At 54.6% G+C, this 9,706-nt stretch overlaps 1 protein-coding gene across 1 annotated transcript in view; it reads right to left on the bottom strand.

Moving 5' to 3' along the window:
- Positions 1-214: 214 nt before the first annotated feature.
- The window catches only part of MPP1 (MAGUK p55 scaffold protein 1), a 41,189-nt gene continuing 31,697 nt past the window's right edge, over positions 215-9,706 (bottom strand). The window contains exons 10-12 of the mRNA XM_075008123.1: positions 8,384-8,586; positions 7,168-7,242; positions 215-1,316 (exon numbers count right to left, since the gene is read on the bottom strand). Coding sequence (XP_074864224.1) covers positions 1,140-1,316; positions 7,168-7,242; positions 8,384-8,586 — 455 coding nt within the window. The 3' untranslated portion in view covers positions 215-1,139. The remainder of the gene's footprint in view (positions 1,317-7,167; positions 7,243-8,383; positions 8,587-9,706) is intronic.

Raw genomic sequence — 9,706 nt, 5'->3', positions numbered from 1 at the left:
GGGTTTCACTCAACTTCCTTCACAGTAATGCTGACTGGGGGAGTACCTCCAGCTCATACAAGGCCTGTACAGAAAAGTAACCAAAGTGGGGATTCCTTCCCTGTTGAGACCAGGGAGGGTAGTCCTGCAGGTTCTCTGGTCTTAAAGGGGGTGGATCAGCCAGCTTGTGAGGGGACAGTCCAATCAAGGGGCTCCTAAGTCACAGAAGCACAGCCATGTTTCAATGTACTTTTATTGCTATGTCATTTCCCTGCAGTGGACTAGCAAGAAAGGTCCCTATTGCTACATCACCAGGGCTTTTGGCATCCTTAAGAATTGCACAGAATTTCAGACATTAACCCCCTTTCCTTGTCAATAATACATGCAGAGCAAGATGCTGATTATGGGTTGAAGAAAAGCCCCTAGCCCTGTCCTCCAGGGGCTTGAGGACAGCCAGCCTAAGCATTGCCATCAGTTGAGTTGTAGGTGAAAAACTGCACCAGCCCAGGAGTCCTGGAAGTGACCATCTCCCTCATGCAGTTGAAAGTAATTAACCCTCTCATTATGGCAAAAATCCTTGGGCTACAAGGTGGGGCAGCACTGGCTTGGCCTGAACAGTCATGTGTGAGCTGAACTGCCCCCTTGGCTTAAGTGTGTTGCCTCTGAAGCCTCAAAACTGCAGTTTCCAAAGGGTGCATTCTGCCCTCGCAACTTACAATATGGCTGAGTTTTCATGGACTCAGAGGTGCCTGCATCTGCTCTTGCCCCTTGTAAAGAAATCACAGTGCAAAATTGCTCCTCAGCAGGGTAGGTGCTACAGCAGGCCCCTCTATTTCTACCACAGTCTTGCAGAATGCCTCCCTGTGTGACCAGTAGGCAGACAGCTGTGTGGAGGGAGTAATATATGGCCCCAACCATGTACCCCCCCGCCCCCCGCCCAGTGACACACCCAGGAGAAGGTTCTGCTTTAGAGTAGTGCTGATGCAGGAGTTGTGGCTGGGGCAGGGGTCCCTGCATTTTTACCCTGTGCATAAGAGACTACTCAGAGACCATGAAAAGGCAAGGGAGGGGGCAGGTGTTGAGCCGTGGTGAGCAGAGGGTCATGCCCTACCCTGCTGCAGGATGGGGATATGGGGATGCTGCCAGGATTGGACACCTGCTCAGTAGACCCAGGACACAGGCACCCACTGGGGTAAGCTGCAGGCCTGCTCAAAGGCTTCCTGAAGCAGCTTGAGGCTCTCATCCACACCATTGTTGATCAGTGAGAGGTCAAAGTAGTGTGCATAGCGGCTGCGAATGCTCTCCGACTCCTTGTGTAGCTGCTGCAAGGCTTCCACCTGCAAGAGAAGAGAGCAGCTAAGTGGGTGCTGGGGGCAGGGAGGTGTATCTGAGCAGAACCACCATGCCCAGGAGGTTGAGGAAGCACAGCATGTGCTGAGGGAAGCGGGGGGGGGGGGGGGGGCGGGGGTCAGGCTCTGGCCCCAGTAGATCATTACAGCCACATCTCAGAGCTGTAGCAATGCCCCCTTGCTCCTAGCGCAAGTTCCCATAATGGTCGTTACAGTGGTGCTGTACAGTGCCCAGGGGGACTACCACTATAGTAGCTGAGAGCCTGGCAGGTGCTTCCTAAAGCTCCAGCAGCTGCCAGCTCAGAGCAGCAGCTGCCAGCTCAGAGCAGCAGCAGGGCCTGTGCCTGCAGCATCAGTCCCAAGTAAAACCAGTCTGGCCTTTCCTAGGCAAGTGGCTCTGGGCAGTCACAGCACTGCACAGGGCCAGCTTGTTGCAGGGTCCTAGTGCTAGAAGGAGCCTTTCACAATCCCAGGCCTGGAAGGGACCTCAGGAGGTCATCTAGTCCAGCCCCCTGCTTTAAGCAGGATCAAACCCAGCTAAGTCATCCCAGCCAGGACCTTGTCCAGCTGGGACTTAAAAACCTCAAGGGATGGAGAATCCACCACCTCTCTAGGCAACGCATTCCAGTGCTTCACCACCCGCCAACTGGTGAAGTAGTTTTTCCTAATATCTAACCTACCCCTCTCCCTCTTCAACTTCTGACCATTACTCCTTGTTCTGCCATCTGACACCACTGAGAACAGTTTCTCACCCTCCTCTTTAGAGCTCCCCTTCCGGAAGTTGAAGGCTGCTATTAAATCACCTCTAAGTCTTCTCTTCTGTAAACTAAACAAGCCCAAATCCCTCAGCCTCTCCTCATAGGTCTTGTGCTCCAGCCCCTTAACCATTTTTGTTGCCCTTCGCTGAACCTGCTCCAGCAAATCCACATCCTTTTTACACTGGGGGGGGGGGCCCAAAACTGGACACAATATTCCAGATGTGGCCTCACCAGTGCCGAATAAAGAGGAATAACAACTTCTCTAGATCTGCTCAAAATGCTCCTCCCAATGCACCCCAGTATGCCATTAGCTTTCTTGGCTACAAGGGCACACTGTTTACTCATATCCAGCCTCTCATCCACCATAACCCCTAGGCCCCTTTCCATCGTACTGCTGCTGAGCCAGTCGGTCCCCAGCCTGTAACAACACTTGGGATTCTTCTGTCCCAGGTGCAGGACTCTACACTTCTCCTTATTGAACCACATCAGATTTCTTTTGGCCCAGTCCTCCAATTTATCCAGGTCCCTCTGCATTCTCTCTCTACCCTCCAACAAATCTACCTCTCCCCCTAGTTTTGTGTCATCTGCAAACTTGCTGAGGGTGCAATCCAGCCCCTCATCCAGGTCGTTAATAAAGATGCTGAACAACACCGGCCCCAGAACCGAGCCTTGCGGCACTCCGCTTGAAACAGACCACCATCCAGATATTGAGCCATTGACCACTACCTGTTGGGCCCAACCATCAAGCCAGCTTTCTATCCTACCCTACAACCATGCAGTGTCTTTCTACCATTAACAGTATCTCTGCAAAATGACACCCCTTAGAGCTGAACAGTAACAGGGAGGCAGCCAAATTAATCTGTACCCTAACAAAACAAACAAGGCAGTCATGTAGCACTTCTAACAATAATGTATTCGGTGATGAGCTTTCGTGGGGCAGATCAACTTTCTCAGCTCTGGAGACAGCGCTGTCCTGGAAGTGGCCTGGCAGTTTTATAACACAGATTAAACAAAAAATCAAAATAAAACTGATAAATCAGATACATAGGACAGGGGTGGGGGTGGAGGAGAGAGAATTACTATGTGTCTTGCCTGAGATCACTATGAGTATCAAAGAGGGGGAAGCTGTCTGTGTTATGCTTAAGGTAACTGCTCTCTCTATTAAGGCCAACCACCAATGTATGGAATTTGAGCATGAATTGCCGTTCACATTGCCCTTTCTAATCTGTTGTAAAATGCATATTCTCAGGTCTTTAACAGAATGGCTCACTCTATTGAAATGATCACTGACAGGTTTGTGTGTATTCAGATTACTAATGTCCACTTTGTGTCCATTCATTCTTTGGCAAAGTGATTGTCCAGTCTGTCCAATACACAGAGAAGGGCATTGCTGGCACATGATGGCATATACACCATTGGTTGAGGTACAGGAGTATGAGCCCCTAATCCCTTAATTGATGTGGTTAGGTCCAATGATGGGGTCTCCACAATAAATATGTGGACAAAGTTAGCAACAGAGTTTGTTGCAGGGAAAAAGTTCCAGGATTAGTATTACTGTGTTTGGCCTGTGGTTGCTAGTGAGAATTTTCCTGAAGTTAGGAGGTTGGCTGTAGGAGAGAACAGGCCTCTCACCTAGGGCCTCTTGGACTATAGCATGTTCAAGTGTAGCTTGTAGATTATGCACTGCAGGGATTTAAACGGGGGTGCTGTAGGTAATGACGTGGTGTTCTGTTAGTGGCCTTCTTTGCCCTAGCTTGAGGCAGTAGGTTTCAGGGTCTCTTTACCAGGCGTCCAAATGATAAAGATGCCATTGATGTAGCATAAGTAAAGAATTCTATGTGGACTCCCCACCAATGGTCATAGTGACAGTCTGGATTTCTGTATTCAATGCTTCCACAACTGTGCACAGACTGACATTGTGCACAACCACCACCAAATGATACACAATCTCAGCCATGCTGAACGCTATGCTGTCCCGAGTCTCAAAAATAACTCTGACATTATAATCAAGCCAGCTGATAAAGGGGGGAGCTGTCGTCATCATGAATAAGTTGGACTATGAACAGGATGCAGCCAGACAACTCTCCAACACCACATTTTACAGACCTCTTTCCTCTGATCCCACTTTAGAATTCCAAAAGAAACTGCAGCAGCTACTTAAAGAACTCCCTGCCTTTACTCGAGCCCAGATTCACACAGACCTATCATCTGAGGCCCGACAAGGACTATTCTGTTTGCTTCCCAAAAATCCATAAAGCAGAAAATCCCAGACGCGCTATCATTCCTAGCATTGGCACCCTTACAATCGGACTATCCAGCTGTGTAGACTCCCTCCTCAAACCCTATGCAACCAGCACTCCCAGCCATCTCTGAGATACCACTGACTTGCTGAGGAAATTACAAAACATCGGAAACCTTCCTGACAACACCATCCGTGCCACCATAGATGTAGAGGCTCTGTACACTAATATTCCACATGAAGATGGACTACAAGCAATCAGAAATATCATCCCTGATGTTACCACAGCAAATCTGGTGGCTGCGCTGTGTAACTTTGTCCTCACGCACAATTATTTCCCATTTGGGGACAACTTACACCTCCAGATTAGCAGCACTGCTATGGGCACTCGCATGGCCCCACAGTATGGTAACGTTTTTATAGCTGACTTAGAACAATGATTCCTTAGCTCTTGTCTCCTGTTACCCCTCCTTCACTTATGCTACATCAATGACATCATCATCACTTGGACCCATGGTAAAGGGACTCTGGAAGAATTCCACAGAGATTTTAACAATTTGCACCCCACCATCAGTCTCAGCCTTGACCATTCCACACGAGAGAAACATTTCCTGGACACCACAGTGCAAATCGCTGATGGCCACATCGACATCACTCTCTATTGGAAACCCACTGACTGCTACACTTACCTACATGCCTCCAGCTTCCATCCCGCATACACCACACGATTCATCATTTATAGTCAAGCCCTTAGATTGACAGGACCAGATGAATAGCCAGAAACCAGCTACTTCAAGATAGGCCCAAGGTCAATACCAGAACAACTGTTGTCATTACCTGTGGCCCCCAGCTCAAACCCCTGCAGCACATCATCAAAACCTTACAACCTATTCGGGAACATGATGCTTCACTCCACGAGGCCCTCGGTGCACCTGTTACAAAACTGCCAGGCTGTCTCCACCACAATCTCCAGGGCTGAGGAAGTGGGTCTGGCCCCACCAAAGCTCATCACCTAATAAATTATTTTGCTAGTCTTTAAAGTGCTACAGGACCGCCGGTTTGTTCCCTTCGGGCTGGGCTGGGCTACCCTAGAGCCCTTTCCCAGCAGCCTTATGCTGGGCTCTCTCTCTAGGCAGACACTTTGGAATTACAGTGCCTCTTTCCTGGGACACTTCATGCTATCAGCTACAGCAGAAGTCAGCATCCCTTCCTGAATGCTGCTGTCCCTCAGCAGTGAGGTGAGACCCATACAGCTCTGCTGGTAAATTTCTCTGGGGAGACAAACTCTTCCTTTTCCTCCCCCACCCTCTGGCGCAGAGCCCCATATGCCAAGACAGCGTGGTTGAGGGGTGAGGGTGTCGGCAGCCTCTGGACAAGAGTTCTGTTCCCATGCTAGCTGCCAGCCAGCAGCCTAAGCTCAGGGAAATCACTTCCCTTCCTTGTGGTTTATTCAGGCAGCAGGTGGGATGCACACCTTAGTTCACAGCTCAGCCCCAGCAGGCTGCTTTGCCCTATTCTCCTAGCACCGGGGGACAGTGGAGGTGCCACATGGCCCCATGCAGCAAACCTAGCTCCCGAAGACCCTCGGAAGAACTGCTCCAGCACCGAGCAGCACGCCCATAAATCTGCCTGTGTGTAGTATGGGTTCTTCAGCTCTGCCCCTCAGCCACTTGAGCTGACCGGGGCTCCTCTGGTTACCAGCCGTGTGAGCTCAGGCTTGGGTCAGAGTGAATTGCTGCAGCCTCGCCCCCCTGCTCCGGGTGGCAGGCAGCAGCCCCAGCAGAGTGGGAAGGAAAAGCCATCCTGGCTCTCAGAGCCGCTGGAGGTTACGTTCGGGCTCTTTCGAAACCTGTCCGTGACCTGCAAAGGCAGGAGCAATGTCGTGCCTGCTTCCCGCCCCCAGGCCTGCTGCTACAGCTGGAGACAGGCTGGAGCAACACTAGCTTAGCCTCACTTCATGTCGGAGTCCCAGCCCCTGCAGTCGCTGAGGTTGCCAGTGTGAACAGGGGTCGGGGCTGGCTCCCTCCTCTTAAGTCTAGCCCTGAGGCTGCCCAGGCGTGGGGGCGGGTGGATGAAGCAGCAGGGCCCTCCTCAGCTGTGCTGCTGGCTGGGGCCATGCTGCTTTCACTGTTCCTACAGGCTGAGGGCAACGGTGCTAGTGGAGGGAGCTGGAGGAACAGGCGCTCCTGCAGCCACCACACTCCTTCCAAGGGGCAGGGGAAGCAGGCCTGAGGGAGGGGCAGGTTTGCCTCATCTCACCTCCCTAGGGATTCCTTTTGCAAAGGGGGAGGAGAGGGTTGGGCCCTGCTGGGCACTGGGTGGGGGGTGCTGGTGACTGGCAATTGGGAAGGAAGCTGTGCCCAAGTCCCCTGTTCCAGGCCCGCCAGCACCCAGGCTCCTGGAAACAACAGTGCCCCCAGCTGGGAGGCGGACAGGGGAGAAGTACACCCACACAGCCTTGGAGCCGCTGCCCTGCACATCCTGGCACTCTGTGCTTCATCTCCAGGAGGGGCGGGACTTCCGATGAGCCCAGAGCCCCGCCAGGGAAAGGGCAAGAGCCAGCACCTGAGAACAAGCCTCGCGGGTGGGAAGGGAGCAAGGCAATGGCTTGGGACGAGGCTTCCAAAGGCACGTAAGGGCCTCACCACGGATGCCACTGGGAGTCAGGCACCTAAGCACCACCGTGAGCCCCACTGCTGCGAGGAACGGTCCCTTCATCCCCCAGCCAAAGCCTCAGTGGTAGGTGTGCACCAAGGCGGGAGTGTGGGGGGCTGACTGGGCTGGAGACAATGGCCAGTGTCTCACCTGTGCAGCTGCTGCCCTGCCGGGCCACAGAACCCACCTGATTGGCCTGGTCCGTCGGTGCCACGAAGACAATGAACGGGGACAGCTCTGCAGTGCGAACGATCTTCAGGGTCTGCAGATGGAGAGACAAGGGGCAAACAGTGCACATTGGCTCCCGGGCAGGGCAGGGTTGCAGGCTGGGACCCTTGAACATCACACCCCGAGCGTCAGCCAGGGCCCCTGTGTGGTCACAGACTGGCCCCGCGGGGCTGGGAGCAGCTCACTGTGGTGCCGGACCCCTTGGCCTCCAGCCTGGCACATCAAGTAAGTGTAAATTCACTCCAAAAAAATCCTGTGCTCGGGATGCAGCAAAGGTTGCTGAGTGCACCTTGCAGGAGCCGCGGGAGCCACTCCTGTTCTGTTCAGACTGTTTGGGTCTGAACTAGTGATGCTGTGGGGCAGGGCAGGGCAGGGCGGGGCAGAGCTTGTGGGAGCTACTTCCGGGAGTCCCCTGGAATGGCACCTGTGCGAAGCCGATATGCGACTCAGCTGACCCGGCACCCCGCAGTTCCTTCTTCCTGTTTCAGAGGTGAGTAACCTTTTTTCTCTGATGCTTGCTCATATCTACTCAAGTTTGGCAATTCCCAACTCTAACCCGAGGAGGGGGTGGTTGGAGTCAATGCGTGGGGCTGACTCTCGAACAGCAGCCCCAAAGGCTACTGGGTCTCCACAGCCACAGTAACCCCCTCTCATCCCCTAGGGAAGTTCTCAAGGACCCACAGAACTGCCTTTGTCATTAAGGACTGGGACAGGCAGAGCTTTGCCTCCAGGTCTCACTATCCTTAGCTGAGATGCAGACCCCAGCCCTTTGCACAGTGCCCTGGAGAGGGGTATGCCAGCCCTGGGGCATCTTTTCCATTGGCTTCCATGGTCCCCTTCTAGGGGACGGGGCTCTCGCAATACCTGGTGTGGACCCATCAGTGATGGCAGCGCCCAAGGTACCTGCCCAGTGCACGGGCAGTGGGTTTTATCTGGGTGGTTGTTTTCCGCCCTCCAGTCCCTTCCCCACTGCTGGCAGGTGCAGAGCTCAGCCCAGGTCCAGTGACCCCTGCAGAGCCCCACTCCCCTCACCGAACAGCCACCCCTTTGCACCCCACCCTGCCACGGCTTACCATGCAGGGACACACCCAGCCACTAATGCCCCACCGCTCCGCCTGCTCGGGAGGTCAGCCGGCACGTGCTTTTACACAGGAGCACAGCTGTCCGCCCCTCACCTGCGGCTCGATGTCCAGGATGGCGACTTTGTCCTGCTGGTGGATCTGGTGCACCGTCTCGAACTTGGTGCCAAAGATGTTCCCCTGGTAGCTCCCGAACTCCAGGAACTCGTTGGCAGCAATGTCCCTGGTCATCTCCTCCGTGGAGACGAAGTGGTAGTCCTTCCCTTCCACCTCGCTCTTCTTCTGGGGGCGCGTTGTGTCTGGCGGGCAGGAGAGTGGGTGACTGGCCTGTGACGCCCCCCACAGCCTGGAAGACAGCGGCTGCAGTGCACCTGGGCAGCCTCATGCCCCAGGAAGCAGGGTCCACCTGGGCAGCAGAGTGAGAGGAGAGGCCTCCACCAGCTTAACCCTTTGCTGCCTGGAAGGAGGCTGGCCAGAGAGGGGACTTGGTGCCTCTTATGTCTTCTGCTCGGGGACAGGGCCTGGAGCACTCCTGCCTCTCAAACCCCAGGCCTACGGCAGGGGTCCCCCAGCCCTGCTCCAAGCAATCAGTACTGCACAGCTGGTGCCCAGCCAAGGCCAGTGTGAGCAGCCTCGCTTGGGGATGGAGGCTCCTATCAGAACCTGGCTGGGTGGGTTCCCTCTTTGGGCCAGGCAGGTGCTGGAGGTGCAGCAGGACCCATGAGACTGGCTTTGAAATGCAGCAGGTTTCATGCTGATGATGTCCTTGAAAGCCAGGGGACAACACTGACCCACCAGCTGTGGGGCCAGGCTCCTGGCACTGCTCCTTCCATTTCTCCGCTGCGGGCCGGAGACTCCAAAGGCCGGGAATAACCTGAGAACACAACCTCCTCCCGCCTCTGGGCCACTGCCAGCACAGACCTCGCCGAAGGGGACCTTGCCTCATTTACAAAAACCCACGCTGCTCAGGAGCGATGGCAGGAACATTGGAGGCCAGTGGCCTTCCCCTATGGCAAGGAAAGAACCCTTCTGGCTCACCCCAGAGAGAGACCAGCTGCCTCCATGGCGGAGGCAGGCGCTATTCAGCCTGCAGCACGTGGGCCTCCATTCCCTCCCAAACACGGCCACCGGTGACCTCCAGAGCATGAGCCACACCAGCAAAACAGGGCAGCGGAAACGTGCCCGGCACTGGGTCACTGAGCTCTCCGGCACCAGGTGCTCAGGGCGGCTTCAGCCTGACTGAGCTGCTCCTCTGCGTGGAGGAACATGCAGTGCTGCCACACTCTGGCCAGTATCTGGGGGGTTCCATTACTCTGAGCCACTCCCCTGGTGCACCAACCACCTCTCCCTCCTCACTCACCCCCAGCTGCTCCGCCCACACCGCGGATGGGCGAGACAATCGGCCGAGGAACAGTGGGG

This window comes from Carettochelys insculpta, chromosome 13, assembly GCF_033958435.1.
Source record: "Carettochelys insculpta isolate YL-2023 chromosome 13, ASM3395843v1, whole genome shotgun sequence".
NCBI classification, from domain to species: domain Eukaryota; kingdom Metazoa; phylum Chordata; order Testudines; family Carettochelyidae; genus Carettochelys; species Carettochelys insculpta.
The sequence above is the reverse complement of the archived record's forward strand: the minus strand, read 5'-3'. Positions and strand labels throughout refer to the sequence as shown.